The sequence below is a fragment of the Miniopterus natalensis genome, chromosome 8, assembly GCF_054644295.1.
Source record: "Miniopterus natalensis isolate mMinNat1 chromosome 8, mMinNat1.hap1, whole genome shotgun sequence".
Taxonomy (NCBI): domain Eukaryota; kingdom Metazoa; phylum Chordata; class Mammalia; order Chiroptera; family Miniopteridae; genus Miniopterus; species Miniopterus natalensis.
In genome coordinates, this window is record NC_142088.1 from 41,463,871 (window position 1) to 41,490,609 (window position 26,739).

General features: G+C 34.5%; 1 protein-coding gene across 3 annotated transcripts in view; it reads right to left on the reverse strand.

Annotated features, from left to right (window-relative positions):
- DYNC1I2 (dynein cytoplasmic 1 intermediate chain 2) overlaps positions 1 to 26,739 on the reverse strand; it is a 49,965-nt gene continuing 23,226 nt past the window's right edge. For all 3 annotated transcript variants that reach the window (XM_016203966.2, XM_016204128.2, XM_087819776.1), the window contains 11 exons: positions 17,090 to 17,185; positions 16,715 to 16,877; positions 16,505 to 16,604; positions 15,562 to 15,687; positions 14,517 to 14,663; positions 14,051 to 14,164; positions 13,605 to 13,738; positions 12,580 to 12,724; positions 4,624 to 4,764; positions 2,655 to 2,780; positions 1 to 336 (listed from right to left, as the gene is read on the reverse strand). In XM_016203966.2, the coding sequence (XP_016059452.1) occupies positions 223 to 336; positions 2,655 to 2,780; positions 4,624 to 4,764; positions 12,580 to 12,724; positions 13,605 to 13,738; positions 14,051 to 14,164; positions 14,517 to 14,663; positions 15,562 to 15,687; positions 16,505 to 16,604; positions 16,715 to 16,877; positions 17,090 to 17,185 (1,406 nt within the window). In that variant the 3' untranslated portion in view covers positions 1 to 222. The remainder of the gene's footprint in view (positions 337 to 2,654; positions 2,781 to 4,623; positions 4,765 to 12,579; positions 12,725 to 13,604; positions 13,739 to 14,050; positions 14,165 to 14,516; positions 14,664 to 15,561; positions 15,688 to 16,504; positions 16,605 to 16,714; positions 16,878 to 17,089; positions 17,186 to 26,739) is intronic.

Below are 26,739 nucleotides of genomic sequence, written 5' to 3' on the forward strand. Positions count from 1 at the left end.
TAAAGTCAATCAGCTGTATTAAAAATGACACAAATCCAAAACAAGATGCATGTTATATAAAAAGGGACATTGTAAGATTTGCTTACTGCATTAATAATATCCATGGTTTAACCCACGAAATTTCCTTTTAATTATCATTCTGACAGAAGCATGCAAATAGTCTTAGGATCTACTTAGAGTCTTCTCCAAATCCACTAAGGCTACCTATCCTCTTTTCTGGAGCTAAGCAGGTATTCGGGTAGCGGCTTCCTCTTCTGCATCAGCCCGGTTTGCATTAATTTCTGCAAGTGTTCGCCCGAACCGTGCCCATTCATCATTTCGGGGGACAGCAACCTGCTGTTAAAAGAAAGACAATATTCATGTATAGTGGAAAAAAAGATCAATTTACTCACTATTATTCAGTTTGTTTTCAAATAATTTTTCCATTAAAAAGTAATAATTGACCTGAATGGCCTTTCCATAATTACAGGGACTATAACAATGATTTACAACATTTTGGAACAAAAGACAGTGTTTGTGAAGTGTGTTGTGACAGCCTCAGAAAGGATTTTGCTATTATCACCAACAGCATGAAAGAAAGTAAAAATGACTCTGGAACTGTAACTCCTATGCACTATCTCATGAATTTTGCTGGTGGGGAGGAAAATCTTAAAAAGTTTTACCTTTTGCACCATTCCTAGTATGAAAAAGTTTTTGAAGCATGGTTCAAAAGAGCTGGTTTCTTCATTCATCAGAAAGAATATATGTACCCTGATGTTCACAGCAGCACAGTTTACAATAGCTAAGATCTGGAAACAGCCCAAGTGCCCATCAGTAGATGAGTGGATAAAAAAGCTGTGGGACATTTTCACCATGGAATACTACGTAGCTGTAAAGAGGAAGGATCTCGTACCCTTTGGGACAGTATGGATGGACCTGGAGAATATTATGCTAAGGGAAATAAGCCAGGCAGCGAAAGACAAATATCACATGATCTCGTTTATACGTGGAAGCTAAAGAACTTAATAAACTGATGAACAGAATAGATTCAATGACTTGGAAGCATAGATGAGACTGTCAAATGTCAGGGGGACGGAGGAGGGTGGGTGGGTGGAGGGGGAGAGAGTAACCAAAGAATTTATATGCATATATGCACAACCCAAGGACACGGACAATGGTGGGGAGAGGGACTGGGGAGGGGGAAGGGATGGGGAGGAACAGGTCATTGGGGAGAAAAAGGGACATCTGTAATATTTTAAACAAAAATTTTTAAAAAACCCAAAAAAAAAAACCTAGTTTCTTATAAGTACTTATTTTTGTTTAGAGCATAAGATCACCTTTATTGACACCTTAATCTTCCCACTTTAGTGGTGTACCAAGAGCAAAACGGGAACAGAGGTTTGTGAATCTTCTTCCTCACCAGAGCAGTCCAATGACCACACATTTTTGATAATTGTTATTATAATATTGGAGGAATGTGATAACAATTAGGACACAAACCATTCATTGTGGCAAATGGATGTGCCTGCTTGTAAAACTAGATTAGGTTGGACAGTGAAATCCAATCCAGTATGGTAGTACCAGCCACTGACTACTACTAAGTAGCCATCTGACTACTTACGTTTAATTTACTTAAAATTAAATAAAATCTAAAATTCAGTTCAGTTGTACTAGCCACATATTAAGTGTTTGATAGCCATATGTGTCTAGTGGCTACCACACTGGACAGTGCAGAAACAGAGCAATTCCATCTGTGTAGATAGTTTAATTGACTGTTCTAAATGATTCAATTTACCTCTTTCCAATTGCTAGAGGCCTTGGGGTGTCCAGAGAGGATGGGAATCATAAGGCATAGTAAAAAAGAAGGGACTAAGGCACTTGCCAGGACTGAAAAAAAGGAAATCACTCCTGGGCATTGTATACAGCCAACCCAAGCTCTAACTATGAGAGAGCTGCAACTTATCCTGTTGGATTCAATAACAACATTGTTGCAATAAGCTCAAGAGCCAAGATTCACATTTCACAGTGTCATCAGATAACTCTCAAAAAATATTACTTCTGATTTCTACTGCCTGGTCTAAACAAATCTATGAATACAGAAAAATAAAATTCTGTAAAGTTCAAAAGTCCAACTATAACTCTAAATTTCTTACTTTGCATAAAGAATTTCTAGCTTCCAGCAATGCATGCTTCAAGAAGCAAGGTACTGCCTGGCCGGCGTGGCTCGGCGGTTGAGAGTCGACCTAGGGTCCAGGCGATCGGGGTTCGATACCTGGTCAGGGCACATGCCCGGGTTGTGGGCTCGATGCCCAGTCGGGGGCGTGCAGAAGGCAGCCAATTAATAACTCTCTCATCATTGATGTTTTTCTCTCTCTCCCTCTCCTTTCCTCTCTCTGAAATCAATAAAGATATATTTAAAAAAAAAAAAGCAAGGTACTTCTAACATATGATATTGCCCTCAAAATCTGTTGTATGGGGACACTGGACATCCAGTTTAGAAAGAAAATTAATCTCAAGCATCGTTCTTATGGTGGAAAGTAATTATTATCTTTACAACCATATAGTTTATATAATTCATGAACCTCCAAGACTAGTTTTAGCCACGAAGATAGCGTTCCTACTATGTTGTGAAAGCCAAATAGATGTGTCAAAATTATAGGCAGTGAGCCCCATACCTCTCCCACATCATATATAACAATCTGTCCTTCAGAATCACCCACGGCAATCTCTCTTCCAGAATGGGTCCATCTTACACGATTAAGAGCAGGATTACCCTCCACGGAAATACTGGCAGTTGGCACCTAAAGTCATTTAAAATACAGTGCAGTGTTAAAAGTTTCATCAAGATTTCTATAAATATGGAAAATAGTAATTCTTCTTTCTTCCAACCTGGCTACATTTTTAAAGACAAAGATGAAAACAGGTAAAGAATTTTCCAACTTTCTTCCTGTTCAGTGATACATTCTGAATGACATTATAGTCAATCCTTGAAAATGGTTTGGGAAAATAATGTAAATCTTTAGATAAGAAATTCTCACATGATGGATGCATCATTCTGAGGGATCTTCTCTTTAATAAAACATTCTTTGTTGTTTTAACTTCTTTAAGAAGTCAAGCTGTCTGACATCAGATGGCCAAAACCCCATTTTAAAGCAACATTTCAAAAGCCCTCATAAACAGATTATGGTTCAACTTTAGAGGAGAGGAATGACTTCTGTAGCTTGCATCTGTCAGCTGAAACTTGCGATTTGATCCACAGTCCCTGGGAACAGTTCATACTGAAGATATAGTATGAGTTCTTTGACAGCCCCCACTGCATGAGCTGTCGGGAGCAGGGAGACTGATGGACCAAAACAGTGGCACCAGACCCCCCAATCTGTCTCTCTCCTGTGCTGAAGAAAAGAGATTTACTTGTCACACACAGAACAACCATTCAATGTGGCTCAGGCCAGAGCACAATACAAATTTTTTAAAATTTGAAATCTGACTAAAAATAATCCTTCTAATTTACACCAGTTATCCCCAAATTATAAATTTAACCCCATAGCATTTTAAAACTGTTACAGAGAAAAATTATAATTAAGATGTATTATTTGAGTTTATGATTATAGCAGAGATCAAAATTTAATTGTAACCACGTATCTCTAATACCAAAACTGAAACTAAGAAAGTAAAATTGGTACCATTCTAGTAACCAGTGATATATAATCAAGTCCAATCACCTAGCTAGGGCTTAATATCTTTTCCTAGCAGTATCTGAATGTTCTTCCTCAAAGTACTAAACAAGTAGTTAGCATAGTGTTAAAATCTTTATATTTCCAATATATAACTTCTTTGTCCTGTATAACCAACTATTTTACTTCAAAGGATTTGGACAGATACCACTTGAAATATAAAGAGATGTGGGAATGAGTAGGATGTGGGGAAGCAACCAAGAGACTTTCTCCTCAACTGTCACTGAGAGGACTGCTAACATTACTTCTTACCACCATATAGCAATACAGAATTCTAAGAACATCTTTAAGCTTCTCTAAGCTGGTAAAAATACACATGGCTAAAAATAAACAATAGCTGCAGAGAAATGTCACTGCCAACAAGTGATTTTAGTACAGCAATTAGAAAATTTGATGGTTTCTATATTCATTTTATATCAACAGTAACAATATTTTCACTTTCATGGAACAAGTTATCAAAATACATTTTTCCTTCATTCAAATACGTCAGGCTAAGACTAATGTTTTATGGATGATATACAATTCTATGAAGGCTAAGAAAGAACTTAGAAAGTCAGAATTAAGATTTACATACTTTAAAGAGTCTGAAACTCTCTGCTTTCTAGCCTATAAATGAAAAATATTCCTGTTGCCTTATGAATGAGATTTTGGCAGGACACGAGAAACACCATAGTGCCTTTCAGAAGTAAAAGGAAATGCCCAGTGCTCCTCACAACATTACTTCTCGCTTCAGCTCTGCACAGCATGCTGTTTATTATTTAGGGTACAGAGCTTATTTGGTTTCTTTGTGATGATGCTACACTCACAGAGCCCTTTTACATTCCTTGGGATAAAAAGAATTTCATAAATTATTCAATAACTCTCCAATTTTCTATTTTTCAGTGAAATTTTTTTTATTTTTCCCACTTACCTCTGTGTCATTATTGAGATTCCACAAATCAAGCCTCCCCATGCCATCCACACAGGCAAACAGGGCTGGGTGAGTGGGTGACCACATAACATCATAAACATAGTCTGAATTATCTTCGAATGAGTATAAAGGCTTGTTATTCTGAAAGGGAAAAGTTGATTCTTAGCTCAGTCAAAATATGACATACATTCAACAGATATAACATTTTATGATATTTAACTTAGGCTAGAAAAGTTCTTATAATTTGTTCACTATAGAATTATCTGGAGTTGTGGAACTAAGAATCAACTACTGGATTACATTTTCTTTTTAACTTACAGATACCATACTGTTTTAAAAAAGGAATACAAGGTGCTTTATAAATATTTGTTAATGAGAGGATTTTAGGAAGATGATAGCAATGGCACTGTATTTTTTAAATCTCCCCATAAACCCAAATAAAGAATGGCAAAATCAAAGATTCACAGACAACATCTACAACAAAATCAGGAGACAAAGCTCCAAATGTAAGCAGGGGAGAACAAACCTCTGACAAGTACAGTCTATGAGGGAAGACATGTAGGAAGGCATGAGGGCTCTGACAGCCAGAGAACAGAACAGGAGAGCCTCATAGTCAGTGGCAGATGCTCAGTGGACAGCATGGGGGCCAGTCTGAGAAAAGCAGCAGAAACTGTGAGGGAGTTTGACATTCCGTTTATAAATAAATGCAAGCAGACTCCATATGATATAAGTAAGGTCTAATGGTGCAGTCTGAGCCCTATAAACTCTCAAAATTAACAAGCCAAAGTGTCCTTTCAAGATAAAGTCTCACCAAAGAGAAACTGCTGGGAGAAGTATCCAAGTTGAGGAATACAGCACAATAGGGACAAAGGAAAGAGAAAGTTCAGATACAAGTGGTGAAGAGGAACAGAAAAGGCATATGTCAGAGATGATAGATGATTGATAGATAGATGATAGATAGATAGATAGATAGATAGATAGATAGATAGATAGATAGATAGATAGATAGATAGATAGATAGATCTAGACAGATGATAGATGGATAGATGATAGATAAGATAGCCAGCCAGATAGATAGATAGATAGATGATAGACAGATAGATAAAGATATAGAGAAAAAACATATTTCAGATAAAGAGACAGGCAGAAAAAGATATATCAGCTTTGCAAAAAACACAGGAGAGCTTTCACCTAGACAATGCAACTAGAAAAGCTATCTTTTCCTATTCCCTCCCTCCTAAACGTAAAGAAAAACTCATTTCACTAGTAGAAAATAAGCAACAAAAAAGTACCTTAGTCAAATCCCATACAAAGTGATCCTGACAGACCTTCAATAAGGGTGTCACGACAATTAAATGGGAACAGTCTTTTCAACAGATGATGTTGGGACAAGTGAACATGCACATGCAGAAAAATGAAGTTGGGCACCTCCTTCCTCACACAGAAATTAACTTAAAATGTACCACAGATCTAAGTATAAGAGGTAAAACTATAAAACTCTTAAGAGAAAGCATAGGAGTAAATCATTGTGACCTTGGATTCTGCAATAGTTTCTCAGATAGGAAGCCAAAAGCACAAGCAACAAAAGTACTAAGTTCGGCTACATCAAAACTAAATACTATAGTGCTTCAAACAATACCCTCAAGAAAGTGAAAAGAGAATTTATACAATGGGAGAAAACATTTGACAATCATATACCTGATAATGACTTGTATCTAGAACTCTTACAATTCATTAACAAAGGCAAATAACCCAATTAAAAATTGGGCAAAGGATCTGAATACATTTCTCCAAAGAACTACAAATAGCAACTAAGCACTTGAAAAAATGCTCAACATCATTATCCATCAGGGGAATGCCAGTCAAAACCACAATGAGATCTCATTTCAGGATAGACAAAAACAAGTGTTGGTGATGAGGCTGTGAGAAACTGGAGCCCTCAGACACTGCTGGTGGGAATGTAAATTGGTGTAGCTGCTTTGAAAAACAGTTTGGGAGTTCCTCGAAATGCTACTTAGAGTTGACATATGACCCAACAATTTTCCTAGGTATATACCCAAGAGAAATGAAAACATATGTACACACAAAACCTTGTAAATGTTCATAACACCATTCTTCCTAAATGTGGGAACAACCCAAACGTTCATCAACTAATGAATAAACAAAGTGGTATATCCATTCAATGGGATACTATTCAGCCATAAAAGGAATAAAATATGGACACGTGCTCAACATGGATGAACCTTAAAAATATTATGCAAAATGAAAGAAGACAGTCACATATTGTATGATTCCATGAAATGTCCATGAACTGTCATAATAGGAAGTTCTAAAGAAACTGAAAGTACATTAGTAGTCTCAAGAGCTAGGGGAGGGGGAACAAGGAATGAGTGCCAATGGATACAGGGTTTCCTTCTGAAATTTGAAAATGTTCTAAAGTTACATAGTATATACACACCTCTGTGAATATATTAAGAACCACTGAATTTTACACTTTAGCAAGTTAAATTTTATGGCATATGAATTATATCTCAATAACACTGTTATTTTCAAAAGAACACACAAAAAGATAAAGAAATGACAAAGATTAATGAAGATATACCTATAATGCCAGCCACTGAAGAAGAAAGTCAAAGCAATACAATACATTACAAAAATTTATAATTCAAGAGAATTGCCCTAAAATAAAAGACAGTTTGAAATTACTTATCAAAGAGTATCCTATGTATCTAGGACAATCAACCCTTTAAAGAAAAAGAAAAAATCATTTGATCATCCAGGTTTTTTAAGAAGACCAAGTCACAAGGAAAGGAAAATCAGATTTTCATCAGACTTTTTGACAACAATGCTTTCGTCAGAAGCACTGAATACAGTAACATATTCAGGTAATAAAAAAAAAAAAATGTAAATCATAGATTTTATATACAGCCAAACTGAACTTCATAACCAGACAGACCATTGTGAATATAGGAAAAATGCATCATGAGCACCCCCTGAAAAATCTACCACAGAATAAGCTTCAGATGAACAAAGAGCGAAGAGACATCAACAGGAGTGGGAGACAGATACCAAGTGCTTCTTGTGGTTAAGCTTCTGTCTTTGGAAGTACAAATAATCTACAACTATACACAACAGCATGAACAATAACATAAGAATGCAAACTCCAGGCTGTGAGAAACTCTAATAGCACAACCAACCTGGTTTCTTCTTCAACAACAAAGCAAGAAGAGAAGAAAGGAAACCCTATTTTAAGAGAGGACCTCAAAAGATATGCCAATTGCAAATATATGAACCTTATTTGGATCCTGCTTCAAACAAATAATAGCAAGTTACACTATTCTCTCTGCTTTTCTATCTATTTGGGATTTTCCACAATAAAAAGTTTAAAAATATAAATTTAAAAATTTCAGATATCACAGTAAGTGTTAACAGCATGATTATCTTAATATCCAAAAATGTTTGTAATTAAGAAAACAAATTTTTAGCAAAATTTATAAGTAACTGTAAGCTAAAAACAGAAACTAAGAGTTTTCTCCCCTCTTAAAATCATTATTTTCCTATCATTCTCTTTGGCAACAATCCAGAGGAAGTCTCACTCTGAAGTAGTGGTTTTTAATTTAGGATGGGTATCACAATCATCTGCAGAGCTTTTTAAAAATTCAGATACAGCGCCTCACCCTCAATGCATTTCATCAATGTTATTACTTCACTAGTGATTCTGACGAACATCAGTGATTAAGAACCACCATGCTGCCCTGCCAGGTGTGGCTCAGCGGCTGAGCATTGACCTAGGATCCTGGAGATCGGGGTTCGATTCCCGGTCAGGGCACATGCCTGGGTTGCGGGCTAGGCAGCCGATCAATGACTCTCTCATCATTGATGTTTCTATCTCTCTCTCTCCCCCTCCTTTCCTCTCTCTGAAATCAATAAAGATACGTTTAAAAAAAAAAAAAAGAAAAAAGAACCACCATGCTAAAATCTATCACTCCTGAGGTGACTGTATCTTCAAAAATATCCCATTTTCAGGCAATTTTATGGTCTCGAGACATCAAAGACTTAAAACAGAAGTTATACACAATCATGTTCACATGCTCGATTGTAAAAATATGTACTGGTCTACATAATCTTCTAAAGAAGGGGTTATCAATAGAAAAATGGACAAAAGACTTGAACAGGCACTTCACAAAATGGCCAATAAACATATGCAAAGGTGCTTAACCTCATTAGTCTCAAGGTATTGCAAATTAAAACCACAACATAATGTAACCACATTCATGAGAATGACTAAAATGAAAGAAAGGCAGAGAATACTAAGTGTTAGCAATGATGCAGAGTAAAGGAAATTTTCATATGCTACTGGTAAATTATAAACTGGTAGAATCATTTTGGAAAATTGCTTGGCAGTATCTACTAAAGCAGAATTATACATATCTTATGGCAAAGAATTTCACTACTACATAGATGCTCAACAGAAACGAGTGCTTATGCCCATCAAAAGACATCTACAACTATGCTCCTAGCAGCACTACTTATAACAGCTCCCTGTAATCAACTCAAATACCATCAGCAGTAGAATGGACAAATTATGGTATATATACATATGGAATAGTATACAGCTGAGAGAATTAACACTCTACAACTACACTCAATAACATGAATCTCATAAACAATGTTGAGCAAAAAAGCCAGATACAAATTCATATGTATTGTATAATTCTTTTTTATAAAATATGAAAAAAATTATATACAAATTAGATTAAAACTTACTTATATTTATAATGAAAAAGGAGGTTGCTAAATATCCCAGGAAAGGATTAGATTAAAATGTTCATCTACTTAGTGGATTATGATGCAGCCAGAGAAAAAAGCAGGATATAACTGGGTGAAAAATTATATTAAAAATAAAAATACAATAAATGGTAACATGTTCCCAACTTTTAAAAACGTTATTGCAGATCTTTTATAATTTTTTTCAAGTTTAATTTTAAAAACATGGTCACCTAAGGATTAATAATTTCCCCCAAAGAGAAAGAAAGCACAAACTTGACACCAATTATTGTTTCATAATATATTAATTTTATATATGACACTGCAAATTAAAACCCCAAACAGATCATTTAAAGTCCTTTTTTTTTTTTAAAAAAAAAATATATCTTTATTGATTTCAGAGAGAGGAAAGGAAAGGGAGAGAGAGATAGAAACATCAGTCATTGATCAAGCCCGCAACCGGGCATGTGCCTTGACCGGGAATCGAACCCCGATCGCCTGGATCCTAGGTCAATGCTCAACCGCTGAGCCACGCCAGGCCGGGCTAAAGTCCTTTTTAATCGTAGTATTTTTTCCTAACTTGAAGAGAACTTCTACCTAAGTGGAAGAGTAGCAGCAGGGAAGAGTTGAAGAGGGGCACATAGACTCTTATCTCAGGGCTGCCAATACCCAGCTTTAAGGCTTTGGCAAGTCACTATCATTCTGGTTACCTATTTCCTAATTTATAAAACAAAGGTTTTATGTTGAAATTCCCTAATCCCTAGAAAGTTAAAAAATATGCTATTGCCTTAGTGTCCCCCTTACATACAGTATTCCGATTTTCTTAGCCTGGGGTTGCGAGGTAAGCACTGAAAGTTTTAAAATTGCCCGGGTGATTCTCATTCAATCCAAATTGAGAACCACTGAACTAGATAATGTCCCAAGGTCACTGCAGCTCTAAAATGCTTACAAAGAAAAGGTATGCAGACATATTTGTCAAAAGAATGAATCAAAACAAAGGGCTCCTTTGAATGATTGATAGTATTTGAATGCGAAAAGGTAGCTAATTCTGGTACAGTGGCGACAGTTAACACTATATGGTCAAGGGACAAACCGTATTTTTTTCTGAGTTCTTTACAGTTATGTATTGGGTTGAATAGTGTCCCCCGCCCAAATTCATATCCACCTGGAACCTATAAATGTGATGACATTTGGAATCAGGATCTTTGCAAACATAATCAAGTTAAGCTATGGTTATACTGCATTACGGCAGGCCCTAAATCTAGCATGACTGTTGATCTTAAAAGAAGAAAAGAATTTGGACAGAGACAAACAGGGAGGATACCAGGTGATGACAGAGGCAGAAACTGGGGTGATGCAGCTGCAAGCCAAGTAGCACTAAGACTGCTGGCAACCACCAGAAGCTAGGAAAAGAAGCGTGGAACAGAGGAACAGATTCTCCCTCAGAGCCTCCAAAAGTAACCAACCTTGCCAACACCTTGACTTTGGACTTCTGGCCTCTGGTACTGTGAGAGAATAAATTTCTGTTGTGTTAAAGACACCTAGTTTGTGGTTATTTGTTCCAGTATCCCTAGGGAACAAATATAGTAATTCTGCATTTTTCTGGGGTAACTGGATAGATCTAGATTAACAACCAGAGAGTCCCTATAGTAAATACATGGACATAATAGTGAGGTCCTCTCAAGAGAACTGGGAAATACATCTTCACTTGGATCAGAAGAGAAATAAACAGATCCTCTTTTAAAAGAAATGATTCCAAGGTCAGAAATACCTTCTTTATAACCTGACTGACAATACTACCTTTTTGAGAAGAAATGTGTCTATTAAAAACAGTGGAAATACAAAGAAGCAGAGTCTTACAACAAAAATACAGACAGTATCCAATGCAAGCACTGTCCAGGAGAGACAGAGTCTCAGTCAACCATCTCTGAGAATTACCACCCATGGCAAGACTATCTCTATGTGAAGTTGAATGAATCATGATATCTTTGCTTGATGCCATTAAACATTCAAATTAGAAAACGTCTTTTGTTCCAATTCCTTGCTCACTAAGCAATCCTCTGATTATAATTTGGCTTCCCATGTGGGTTGTCTACAGGGAAACAATGAGCTGGTCAGGCCAGCATGAGTATCTGGGCCTCTTGGCAGTTATTTCTCACTGTAAATTAATAAATTGACTTTCTCCAATGTATCAGTGTGTTAGAAGCCTGTTAGTTCCAGTCAGCACTTCCTAGCTAATCAACTCTAGTAGACTGAGAAAATTTTCTAAATAAGTGAAGGACAGACTGGACACTGGTCAGCAGCAAGTTACTATGGTAAATGCTGCCACTAAGTCCCAATGGTTAGTAAGCTTCCCCCCAAAACACCCCAACCTCATATGTCTAATATGTGCACAGTCGCTATTCCAAAAATTAGTAAAATCTCTTTGACCCTGCTTTAATGCTTGTATTTTTAGAGTTAAATAGGTAAGTTGTTAAAGTGAGGAAGGGTGTAAGAATCAGATATTGTAAAAATATTTTAGGGTGTGTACAGATTACAAAAGTCTGCAAACTACCAATTCTAAGAAATTACCATATTAATCTTAATTTTGTCACTTTATGGTAAATATGGTTCTGATAGGCATTGTTCTGAGACTAGAACTTTAAAGACTGTGTACTTTAAAAACATTTTGTTTTCCAAATAATTCATTCTTATATTTTAAGAGTAATCTGTAACATGTATAGTTAAATGTAATGGAACATTAAGCTAATTTACCAGGTCTACCTCTTAATTTACCAGGACTTACTGTACATCAGTTTTTATCTGTCTTTTCTCCATTTTGTATAAAGCTCTCCAAAGAGAAAATGTATGACTTTTGTGCTGGGCTGTATGACAACTATTGGAGGTGCTATATGAGATATTCAGGGGCTTTCCCTCCAACTCAGTTCAGGGTAGACAGTTCTGTGCTTGAAAAACCTGAAATGGTTGGAAGACTGGTCGTTGGTTGTATGTGGGGTTATCATACTTGTCAACACATTTTTTATGAAAACTTCAGCTTCTAGTAGCTCACTCACGTTACATCTAACTTATCAGATTTGATCTATCAGTTAATCATGCTATTAGAAAGCTTTTCACCTTTCCTATGTAGTATTAGAGCACCACCTTGTGTTAGGAACCTAAGCAAATGAGCAGACATCTGTTTTTAGATACCTTAGTTGTCCATAGTTTTACTGTCCAGTCAAATGATGAAGTGACAAAAAGATGTGAGAAGTCTACTGCTCCAACAGCTGCATGACAATGGATGCCAGTGATTGGTCCTTGATGTCCTTCGAACATCTCACTGATTCCAGCTTTGCTATTTCATAAAAGTGAAAATGAAAATGTTAGAGAAATCTCTGTAAGATGACCACTTACAAATACATTATTTTACAGTTTATATATCAGACTTTGACATAATTTCAACAAACTTAACTCTGTGCTCATAACATATCAGAATAACTGAAATTGAATGTTACTCTATTTGATAACAGTACTAAAGCAATAAGTACATTTTTGAACCATAAACATCATGCTGTTGAAGACAGAACTCAGAAGTTCAATATCTGAGGTGGTGGAATAGAGACAAAGGGATGCTACATGTAAGAGAAAATCTGGGCTACTTTTAAATCAAAAGCTTTGAAGTGAAGGCGATCTGTATTTGAGATGAAAACTGGGCATTCAATTTTTTTTTTAAAGGAAGCAATTGATAAGGTACAGCTAGACAATTTCAAAACAGACTGAACAGCAGGAGAAATACTAGTCAATTTAAAATGTATACGTGACATTACTGTACAATTATCAGGAGGATTGAACTAAAGCTTAAAGTCCAAATACAATGGGAAAACAACTGAAAAACTGAAAAATCTTGTTTACAATTCTAAAGGTCAGTATGTGGCATGTGAATACAGTATTTGCAATTGCTGACTGCTATTTCCCACCAACTTCCATGAGCACGTGTACACATACAAAACCACAACACATCACAACCCTCAAAATTCAGAATACATCCTGATCCAAAATAACCTTTTATTTTTTAAAAAGTATTTGTTTTAATTTTATATACCTGACCTCAAATAATTTGTCACAAATAATGAGTGGCTCTGGGATAGATTGCTACTTAAATAAGAGGCAATTTGTTTTAATGAGATTATTCAAAGAATAATTTTAAATAATTGCAAATTCCAGTTTACAGGTACCTGCCATGGCGGCATGCTGTGTACACAGAGCCTTCTTCACTCCCAACAACAAAGTTGTTGACATCTCCAACAGGGAAAGACATAGATGTCACAGCTACTGCCTTTGACTGTTTATGAACCAATTCCATGCTATCCTGCATATCAAAAATTAAGGAAATTACTTTATAAATTTGCAACTTTTAATTTTTTAAGAAAAATTTCTAGTTTTAATTGGTTTGTAAACCATTCTTTTATTATACTACTTATAAAAATTGTCTTTGATTAAATGAAGCAGGTTTGAAAATAAAGTATTTATACAACAAACTACATTTAACACATGTTTAGGTTTATAAACTGTTGCCGTAATACCACTATAAAACATTTATGAAAAACATAAGCTGGGGTTTAAACAGACTTGAAAAGTAACATTTGCCTCAAAATTTCAGCATTTTCCAAGATGAACCTACCTGTGGATGGGAAAGCATGTCCAGACTCCACGAACAAATCTTTCCATCAGTAGAGATGCTAATTAGATTGTGAGCATTTTGTGTTCCAACGACATTTACACAATATACAGGATGCTGAAGAAAGAGATATTAAGATTTTCTGGAATTATTTCACCAAAAAGTGAAATAATTTTTACTGCTAATCACAGATATTGTTTCATATCAAAACAGTCTCATATCTTCAGGGCATTTTTAATGTGAAGTTTGATGCTACTCTGTTAACAAAAGGTTGTCTCAGAAGAGAAATGGGTTTCTAATAAAACAAATTTTCAAAAATACAGGAAAAAAGGCCTTTGCTCTTGGTTACTAAATGATGAGGAATTCACACATCAAAGGAAACACATCCTGACACTACTCTGATGGACACTACTAAGTATTTAATGGTGAAGGAGCACACAAGTCTAATGGAAATAACCCCGTTACTTACTGTGTGTGCAGCAGCTGACAGTGGAGTTCTTTGCACTGGAGTTCTTTTATTGCTACGGTTATCCCATAGCACAATTTGGCCTGAATACGTACCACCAACAACCAGATTTGGATGAAATTTTGCAAATGTAGCAGACATCACAGCTGACTGCAAATAAGTAAGATTTTTATACTTAAGGTTCAAATGTCCGAAGCCTGACAAGTTATAAAAATAAATCTATATCCAAAGAATTTTTCCCTTTATTGTAAAGCATTAGAGGTTATAAAAACAAGTAAATAAATTCATTAAAAATTTTTGTTTGTTCTAGAATATAAAACTTTATCTTTAGAATAGTTTTTGCTTAAAAGTCAAATGCAATGATTATTTACATAAATGTTTAAGTAATTTATAAAGAAAGTAAAAAATTATTTCATTTGATTACAGTATTAAATCAAAAGATAACTGGCTCTGCATTAGCCTCTAACAATAATCTGACAACAGAGAACATGTTAGTTTTGATTCAATTAAGTGTTTTTTCAGAATTATATTATTATTAAAAGATTATAACTTATGCAACCAAAAAAGGCTTGTAAATTCTAACCTTCCAGTAAATCCACTTTAAAACTCTGCATCTGTTTCCTACTTCAAACATATGTTTCTACTTAAAACTATCTAGTTCCAACTCCTCAGGCCATGTATAAGTAATTCAGTGGGCCAACAGTCTAATTGTATGTTCAGCAAATAAGTTCCTAAGAAACTTCCTGTAGAAAAGACATTTTATAAAAGATTTCTTTTATAGAATCAATCACAATAATAGAAAATCACAACTGCAAAGAACTTTAGGTGTGATTAAACATTATAAGAGGTGTCAGAAACGCTACAAAAGGCAGATCATGTTGAACTGAGAAGTCTTCAGTTTTCTGTTAACATCTGTTTGCAAATATGGGGTGGTTTAGTAAATGCCAACCCAATGAAATCATTATGTTGACAAGAAAAGAAAGAGGCACTCGCCTAATTCATTAATGAATTCTTAAACTTGCGGAAGGCTGTTAAAAGACCATCTTACCTGGCAGTGAAATACATACTCTGGGGTAGTTTTTTTGTATTTCATATTCCATACAAGGGCCACACCATCAGGTTCATGAGGAGCATCTTCATTGTTATTATAGGAAGCCACGAGTAACTCTGGATACTGCTCACAAAAATCAAGTAGAAAAAATGCTATGACAATAAGAACTGTTTTTATATTCCTAGTTACTCAATTGTTTTTATGAAATTATTCTGAAAGTACAAATACCTAACACTTCATCAAAAAAGATATCTCGAGTTACGTTCACTGGGATATTAGTACAACCTTAGATTAGTACAGTTAGTTATTTAAAATGTTTTAATGTAGTTATATAAAATTTTTTAATTAAAATGTTTTCATTAACTTCATTCATATATGTGTTGCAATTTTATCCAAAGGATTTGGTGAGCAATTGAAATTAGTAATTAGTATTATCATAAATAAAACCTTGAGTTTTAAATATAAATAATGTTTCCAATCCTTTCTTCCACAGCATATAAAACAAAATGAGTAAGAAAACATTAGAGCCATAATCCATTATTATTTTAAATGATATATATTGATTTAACCACACAATGTTTCCACAATTAAAAGGTGAACAGATTAAACAAAAAACAAAACACCCCCCTCCCCAAAAAACCCCAACAACTCATACACACAGACAACACTATGGTGATTACCAGAGGGAAACGGGGGTGGGGAGAGGTAGAAAGGGTAAAGGGAAGATAAATGGTGATGGAAGGAGACTTGACTTTGGGTGGTGAACACATAATACAATATATACAGATGATGTGTTATAGAACTGTACATTTAAACCTATACAATTTTATTAACCAATGTCACCCCAATAAATTCAATAAAAGTAAAATAAAATAAAAGTAAAGGAAGAAAAAAGAAGAAAAAAAATGAGTTAACAGTAACCAGTTTTGTTATAATTTACCTGAGATGACCAATCCAAACAACTAACAACCCGGTGCTTCGACCAACGTTCGTCAAAAAATTGTCGATTTAGTGACAGTTTTGCACCTGCTTGAATCTCTCTACAGAAAAGACCAAAACCAAAAAAAAAACATGATGTTAGAACTTCTCACTCTTAATCTTAAAGTAATTTAATATTGCTGAAGCCACAATTTTAGCAATTAAACATTACCCTTCTTTGTCTTCCAAATCTCTTCCACTGTAGTCAAAGAAGATGTTAATCTGCTCAGAAAGAGCTCTTTCTACAATTCTTGTGGAATGGTCAAAGAAACTTAAAAATTCTTCTGTATGCAAGATTTGTTGCTTTTCTTCTTCAGTCAGCTCATGAGGGGGAGCTGGAAAACAAATGTTTCCTGTAGTCTGATTTATGTGAGCCAAATCAGGTCAGTTCACTATTACAGTTTGGATCAATGAATGGCACACATTCTTTTTCAACCAGATTCAGCTCTTAGATTTAGAGCATTTTATTCTACTTTCATACATAAACAATAAAGGAAATCTTAATAGGAATCAACAAAATTTTTTAAAGTTAAATTTTTTAAGATACCTTTACTATCATTTTCCTCATCTTTCTTTAAAGTTTTCTCTTCTTCGGGTTCAATAGGTGGTTTAGGAGTCACTACATCATCATCTTCTTCTTCATCTGAAAAACAGAACAAAAATTATTTTTATGAAAATCACTGATAATTTTTGAGGTAATGTGCAGAAGGTATCACAACTCTTTACATAAAAGCAAAATCAAACCACCAATAAGACAGAACGAGTACAAATAATACAAATTTTATCAACACAACTGTGAAGAAAGCATTAAGTAGAATCTCCTGGTTTTATACATACCTATGTGGTACCTTATCAACAGTCATACCGAATTCTGTAGCTACAGAAACTGAAATGAGATATGTAAGCAACTAGGATGAATTCCTCATGGAAATCTCTAAAAGCTTGCAAGCATTTATCATTCCAGACAGAACAACATGCAACTCCTGCATAGTTTTATGTAGCATGCTGACACATTAATGCTGCAGAATGAAGAAAATCAAATGTCTAAAATAGCCTACAGAGCTGGCTGCTTACTTGTGATCTGAAACCATCAGTGTCTAATGGGTCTTCATATGGCATAAAGACGGCTTACATTAACTCTCAGGTTGCTATTTCAGAGGCAGATTTTAAAGATAATAGCTATGAGACTACATTTTCTATTCTGTCATTTTAAATGCAAGTCTCATTATCTGCGGTTACAAAATGTGGCAATAAGCACTTAATGTTTTCTTGAATAAAAATATATATTGAGACTATATACAACATTTATAAGGCTTTTTTTTTTTTATTACCAAACATCCTCCTATATTCCCAAACCAGGAAATAATTTAAAATCACTTATTTTAAAATGTTATAGAACATACAACTCTGCCTATCTTCTCTTTCACTACCTACTGAGATGGATTTTTATGGAGAAAACATTTATTTTTTTTTGCCTAAACAGATGTGTCATTTGTCTATAAGGGGAGAGCAGCAGGCATCTACAGCAGAGTGCATCTCAAGTAATGAGAGCCTATTCAACAAGGGAACTTTACTTGTTAGTTATAGTCATTTCTCTGACCCATGTTCAAAATTATCTAAAACACACATACATACGACGTACACAAAAGAATAGTCAAGGATGGGAACCAGCTGCCAAGTCACGGTCCCAGCAGCCAGGCCAGCTGACTAGATAGCAACAACCAGATGGCACTGCTGGGATTGTGTCTTTCTGCTACAAGGTGGCAATGGGATGGCATAACATTCTTCCGCTCGACTGCTTCCAATCCTGTCTCTCCCCAATGGCAAGCCCGTGCAATTACCCGCACTCCAGGAGGCCTACAGATAAGCCTTTGCCCTGCAAACAAAATGCAGCTTGTAGGCCACACCAGCTGCCAAACCACACACATAGTGTTAGGTTTGGAGAGCTATGAAAATCTTTCTAACTCTATAGTATAAGCAATAAAAATATAACTGTAGCTGTAGGAAAGAAAGCTTTAAATGACACTGTATAATGCACACAATGATACAACCTCCAACTTAATCAAAATGATAATGACGTATGCCAATCCTACATTACTTGAAATAGAGCGATTTTTACGTTCTGACAAGTTTACAGAACTAGGATAAATGGCACGAGTGATTTCAATATATGCTCATACTTTTGAACCAAATGGTGAAGGTTAAAATTTTTCCTTTCAAGGGCCTCAATCAGCCACAAAGGAAAACAGTAATCACTGTCTTTTCAGCCAGCCCAACCGCATTTGTCAGCCCTTTCTCCGTCAATGCAGCCAGAGCAATCAACCTGCCAAACATTCAGAATGGAAAAACAATCTGAAAATACAGGGTATAATGCACCTGCCAGTGAAAATGGCCATTTCAAGAAAAGCTAGTGATCTCAGTGACCCCGCTGGGGAGGCAGTGGTGCAAAGGGGAAAGAACACGTAAAAGAATTCTTAGTGATCGCCACTCTCTTGCACATTGACACTTCCTTACAAAGCATGCCAATTACAGCTTTTGTGCTACTTAAAAAATGAAAGCTTTTTTGGAACAATATAATCACACAGAGAAACAGAAAGACAGTGCTCCTTTTTAGATGAATTCTCATATACTATAGATTATTAATCTGAAAACAGTATAACTGGTAATTCTATATGTTACTGCTCAAACATTAGAATGAAATTCTACTATAATGTCACCTGCAAGTGTAATGTAATAAAATAATTTAATTACATTTAACTTAAAAGTTAACTTTTAGAATAATGGGATATTTACTTCAATTAAAAATTAAGTCTGGGAATATAAATACCCATTTTCTGCTAATACTATCAATTATCCTAATCAATTTTGTTTACTAGTAGGGTTCACTGTATGTAATTCCTAAAGTCAGAGACAGGGATTTTGCATCACTCTGGACAGGTCATTCCTCAGCCCTATGCATTATAAATTATAGCCTCCTACCTACACCTCATATTCTCCTCCCTCAACTTTGTTGTATTATCCAACTTCTCAGTACCATTTCCAATGACAGGTGTCAAATTCCTGTCATAATGCATATGGTCAGTACTTTAGTGCTAAGTGACCTCATAATCTACATATTTATCAGAAAAGATCTTGTTTATAGACACTTTTCCTTTTAAAATTTAAAATGTAGATGAGGTATGTTAGACAGTGATCTGTATCTGCCTACCATATGGCATCTGCCATGCCTATTTGTCTATATAGATTATTTTAGTTATAGATGAATGATAAGTATTAACTATTTAAATACACGTTTTCAGGATTTCATTTTAGAATGAACACTCATACCTCCCTTTCCATATGGAATAAAAAGTGATTTAAAAATTATGATAGGTACTGAAACCCAAGCTTCATAAAATTGATTAAGCTAAATAAAATATCAAGGAACATAAAAACAAATGATCTGCTATTCTTATAAATTGCAAAATATAATATTTTCATTATAAAGCTGGTCTTAAACAATTACCTATATATACCAAATATTTGGCAAAAATGCCTAACATCAATAACATCAGATTAGAGAATGTTTCTCTGAAACAAATATACTTCTTTTATTTAAAAAAAAATACCATAGCTACTAAAGAACTACTAACAAAACCAAAATACTACAATTCTAAAGATCTAAGCTAGTCCCTATTACATGATAAACTACAATATATTTAAAACTGAAAAAGACTGCAACAGAACAAGAACACTGAAAAATGGGACTGCCATGTCACATCAATTTATTGATGAATATTCATTGCAATATGCTAAGTGGTTAACTCCATGCTTTCTCTGACAGGGAATCTAAGGTTATAAACTGAGCAGTAAAGAATGCATAAAAGTAGCAGTTACTTTTAAAATGACAAACCTCTTGTCAATGAATGCTAAGACTAGGTTTAATGAACCACTGAATTTTACTTTAAGTTAACATCAAAATTGTGATGTATTTTGGTGAGATGGGAAGAAAAGCTGTTCTGTAAATTAAGCTGCACCTAGAAATAACACCAAAGAATGAAATTTCAGTTGTCGGAATAATCTGTTACAATGGAATAGGTTAATCAAAGTTAAATCATCTGTGAAATGGGTGGCTTTTGTTAAACTGAAGGGAGTCTTCAGAGCAAGTTTTCTCATCTGTATGTCATATTACATTTAAGAGACATCTAAGAAAAGAACAAGCCACAAAGTACACTTTGAATTATTTTAAAATATTACAACTCACTTAACAGGTAATATGCAAGATCCTAGAAAATCCTCACTAAACACTGATACTTTTTAATCTGTCACTTATCAGGATTAGCTCAATATGAAGTGAAAACAAATCCTATCATTAGTACATTAATGTTGTTTAGGAAATAAATTTTTCGTTTTCATTATACTGATGTACCCTATTTTAAGATAGTTTAATAGCCAATGAAGAATGCCTAATTTAAAAAGCAGTCTGATTATTCATGGTACAAAGGAAGTTGCCACTGAGTTCTAAAAAATAAGAGAATTTGTTGCATATAAAAATATACTTTAATTTACAAACACTCAACATGAATAACTTTATGAACATCTTTCAGAAAATGAAAATAGTAGAGGTTTTTTAAATGCTGCAATCATTAATTTACAAATATAGGTTAGATATGATTTTCCTTTAATATTTTGAAAATAACCCTTTCTTTTATGGGTCAACATAATTTTGAATCAAGTCATTTCAATCCATTTGTCCATAATTTCATCTTCTTATACCTTATTCTTTAAAATCATTATTAAGAGAATTTATATTGGGACAAATCTTCATGACTGTATCAAGGGAATCCATTCCTTTTATTTTTTTGAACATTTAGAGTAAGATGCAAGGTCACTTGAATTTCCGTAATAATTTAGATGTTCAACAAAGAAAAATACATAGCAGACTTTTCAATCAGAAAATATTCTGAATACAGATCTAATGCTAATTTGGGGGGCATAAAAAAAGGAGTAATACTTTAACTATACTATTTACTTTAACAAAGAATTTGTCTCTCTAGACTCTTTTTTTTAAAATCTTCACCAGAGGATATGTTTTTACTGACTTTAGAGAGAGGAGAAGGGAGAGGGGGAGGGAGTAAGAGAGAGTGAGAGGGAGAGAGAGAAACACTGATGTGAGAGAGAAACATCCATTGGTTGCCTCCCATACACACTCTGACCAGGAATCAAACCTACAACCTAGGTATGTACCCTGACTAGGAGTCGAACCCGAAACCTTTTGGTGTACGGGATGATGCTCCAACCAACTAAGCCACCTAGCCAGGGTTCTACATGGTCTTTTTTATATAAAAAATTCAGAGTTTATTTAGGCAGTACTGGCATAATTTACATAGATTCTGTGATCTGTGCTCTCATAAATACTACATTTTTCTGAGGCTATAATTTCAGATATGCTGATTAAAGTCTTTCAATCAAGATTAAGAACAAATGCTTCAATTTTCAATTATATTTATATTCTCACAGATTTTCTGAGGGTTAAAGCTAATTCATGAAATGTGTTGTTTATTCCAGAATTTTTTAAAAATCCACTTTTGACAAGAGTAATATTAACCAGAGGCCCACAAATTTAGTCTACTTAGGAAGTGTGGATTCCAGACGTTAAGATCATGCAATAAAAATTTAAAAGTTAGCCCGGCCGGGCGTGGCTCAGCAGTTGAGCGTCGACCTAGGATCCAGGAGATCGGGGTTCGATTCCAGGTCAGGGCACATGCCCGGGTTGTGGGCTGCAGCCGATCAATGACTCTCTCATCATTGATGTTTCTATCTCTCTCTCCCCCTCTCCTTTCCTTTCTCTGAAATCAATAAAGATATATTTTAAAAAATAAATAAATAAAATAAATAAAAATTTTAAAGTTATTTACATATAATACTTTCCTACACATTATAAATGTTAATCATCATGTACCTGAATGAAATATCTGGCTCCTAAACCAATACCAAAAATAACAGCAAAATCCACACAGATAAGAAAGTGGAATGGTATAAGAAAAATAACACTTCATTGGAAATCAAAAGGTAGGTTCTGGTTATAGCCTTGATATTCTCTCACAATGAGACCACAGGTTCATCAATTAACTTCCCTAGGCCTCAGTTTCCTCAGATGTAAACAAGATGATTAGATTAGATAACCTTTAGGATTCCTTCCTCTTTAAAAATCTGTTTTGAAAATAACAACAAAAAACCCATATTGAGAAGTGGATAAGAAAAAGTACTGTCATTTTCAAGAGTTAAAAACTTTTAAAAGGTAAAGGAGAAAGTAACTTTTCCAGAAGTATATCTGTGGGCACCACGCTCCTGCCATGAGAAGCTTTTTACCTGCCGGGAACAAAATTGACTAAGGTTGCAGGTTCCTAGTCAATTTCATTCACAGTAGGTGCTGTGAGACAGCAAAGAACCTCAGTTCAGAAACAGTACTACCAACTTACAGGGCAAACCTGAAAGCAAGAGGATGGCCAGAATGGGAGAAAAGAAAAACAAGGAAGAATAAAAACTACTGCTTTTTAAAAGAATAGATTCAGCTATTTTAAAAATGGGAGAAAGATAAGAGTTAAATCTAAGACCAATTTTTATCTTCAATTTGGTAACTCACATTACTTCTGCACTGATTACACTGCCTACCCAAGTTTAATTTACTGTCTGTTACACTCAAATTGTGATTTCTGCAATTTTAGGTCTCATGGTGAGTTTTGGAATTTGTTACATAATTCTTCAATGGGAACCAGCTAGGCTAAGTTTGAGAACCACTGCATTAAAGCAATGGATAAGTACAAGTACAGTTAAGCATAAAGTGTTTTCATTATAAAACCTTAATTTCAGGGTTTTTTCTTTCCCCTCTTTCTAAAAACTTTCACAAATTGGGAAAAGAAACTTAATGTAAGAGCCCTTGACATGAAAAAAACTAATGATACAGAAAGAAAATGATCTCATTTTTATAAATAGTTCCAAAGGCTAAGGATAGCCTCATGTTATTTGGATACATTTCTCACTTTCCTTCATTTATATACCTCAACCTGAAACTTAAAAAAACAAAAACAAAGAATAATCTAGTGCCTTCATATACAGCATATACTCAATAAACCTGTAGAATCAATGAATAGTTAGTAGGTCGCAAATGATTAAATATGGACCTTTGTAAAATTAATATCTAAGTCTAGTCCTCACAGCAAAACTTTAAAGGTATGTCTGCATCAGTGGTGCTGATTAAAAAGTGGGCTCAGTTCACCCACCTTGTCACTTTCACCTTATATCAGTGAAGAAAAATTCTATTGAACACAATGGAAGATCAAAGCTGTTCATTCATTATTCTTAGGTAACCACTATAAAACAATATTATCCTGATGCATACACCAATAAATTAACTAAACCGTGTTATCCTTTAATGAAGTATTTTTCAAACTACAGGTCTAAATCAATAAATTTAGTACATAATGGTCAACATTTAAGACAATGAAATGTAGTAAGAGAAGGGAAGGTGCTAGTTCATAAAATCTTAGTTTCAGTTAATCATCTCTACCTATGTTTGTACTGGATTGTAATACTGAATGAATTTCTTACCATAGGTTAACTATCATAAAAGCATGAATGTGCTGCTACAGTGGCAGCATGAGAGAGAAAGCACATCTTGGAATCAGTCAGACTTGATTTAGAATCTTAGCTACTAGCTATGTGACCCTTGATAAATGATCTCTTTCAGCTTCAGCTTCTTCATAAGCAAGCAGAACCAATTCTTAACTCTAAGGGTTTTGGTGAGAAAATCAGAGGTAATGTAAAGTGCCTCACACTATACCTGATATGTAGTCGGCACTCTTGGCTGTTACAACTTTCAGTAATCAATTTAAACATGAAGTTTGAAGAACTGTTACAAACTAATAGCTAAAATAATATATTTGAAAGATGCTAATGGAGTCTATTTTGTTCAAGGCATTCAGAGGGATACAGAGAACATGAAGTAACAGCACATGTTTGTATCTACAGAGTATGTCATCATGAAATTCAAGAAGACTATAAAGGAAAATCTGTCATGGTTTCGTTTATGGATCTAAGAGCAAATAAGATTATAATACAAGATAGTCATTAAAACCGAAAACTGACACTAATCATAGTTTTTCACCCATTTTTATCAATGATTATATTGCAACATTACCACTTGAAAATAACCTATTTTCCCAGTAGTTACTTCCAGAGTAAACACATGAAAATAAACATCCGAAGTAAGCAAAATCACTCTCCTAAAAGTAATTAATTCCTTCACCAAATATTTATTGAGTACTTACTACAGGCCAGGCACTATTCAGACCAGGCATTACTGCACTGAAGAAGAAAGAGTCCCTGTTCTCATGGAAAATTTGGCAAAGAAGGTAAAGTATGATGATGCTAAAGCCTTTCCCCAAATAATTTCAAACTGAAAAGAATACAGTTTATCACATACTTCTCGTCATCTGCTTATCTAACAAATCATGATCACTCTATAATTTTTTAATTACATGCAAAATAAAAATGGAAAAAAAGTTTTTTGAAATATGTCAGACTTAAATATGCACTATACATCAAATTAGTTCAAAGGCAATGTTACATGTTTATATTTTAAAATTTATATGCATCTCAAAAGTAAGCAATTAAAAATGAAAATTTCAAGAAGGATATAAAACCATACATGTATGTATATACAGGGGTGGGCAAAAGTAGGTTTAAGTAGGAAAATAATACAATAATAAATAGTAATACAAGAATAAACTGTGTTTAATGTACTCACAACTGTAAACCTCATTTTACCTACCCCTGTATATGTGTGTGTACACACATATATAGAATTTCTGGAAAAACATATCATAGATAACTGACTGAAAACAAAATACAAACAATGGCTATTACACAGTGGTATCACAGACATTTACTTCCTCTTTATATCCTCTCTGTATTTTCTAAATTCTCTATCATATACTATTATCATGATTAGAAAAAATAATTTTAAAAAATGAAAGTCTTCACTTAAACTGAATTATAGATATATTACAACAGGCATTACCCAAAATAGTTTCAGAACACTTTACATTTCAAATAATCTAAAATGTATTTCGTAAGTATAGTGGTATAACTAAAAATAAATCTCCAAATTATCAGATGGAGGAAAAAAAGCCTGACTGGTTGAGTGACTGTTAATCCTCACCCAAGGGTATTTTTTTCCATTGACTTTTTTTTTAGGGACAGTGGAAGGGAGGGGGAGAGACACAAAGAGAGAAACATCAATGTGAGAGAGACACATCTATTGGTTGCCTCCCGCATGTGCCCCGACCAGGGCCAGGGTCAAGCCTGCAACTGAGGTGCATGCCTTTGACTGAAATTGAACCCTTGACCCTTCAGTCCAAGGGCTGATGCTCCAACCACTGAGACAAACCGGCTACGACCTGATTTATTTTTTAAATGTTATTGGTTCCTCATTTGGTGATTTTGCTCACTTTCTGAGTTAACATATCTAATAATGTGGCTCCAGAAGGACAGACATTATAATACTTGACTTAATATACTAGTTAATAAAATAACATTTCCTGGAAATTATGGAATCCTGCAGTATTAGTATTCTCCATACTGATAGTTCAACACTATCTTTTCTTTTTTAAGTTGCTTATATCTCAAACAAATTTACCATCAGTGTGTGTTTTCCTGATAAGATGAGGATTTTGCACCTTTTAAAGCTATCTTACCAACCAATGGAGCAGCAGTAATAAAAAAAAATGTATCCATAGAAATGAACATTTACATGATCAAGTAAAAGAAATACTTAAATAAAATGTTACCCTGATTTCCTCAAGTTTTTCAAAGTGTAATTGTATGTATGATAATGTCAACTCCTTTGGGAACAAGATGAAAGGGAAAAGAAAAATTTAAGGTATTAATTTCATTTCTCTCAGTGGGCAGAAAAAGGAGAATTGTTAAAAGTGTATGTGATGATCTACTACCAAATTATAAAATAGTTAGATTAACTTTTTGAGTTATATATATAAACATGACAGTTTAAAGACTTTCTTTGGTAATAGTTACGGATTTTAAGGATCCCTCCTCCCCCTAACTTTTGTTTACCTGTATTTTCTGGGATTTCTGTAATGAATATTACTTTTGTTTCTCCTTAAGGCAGAAACATAGTAATTTAACTGAAATTTAAAA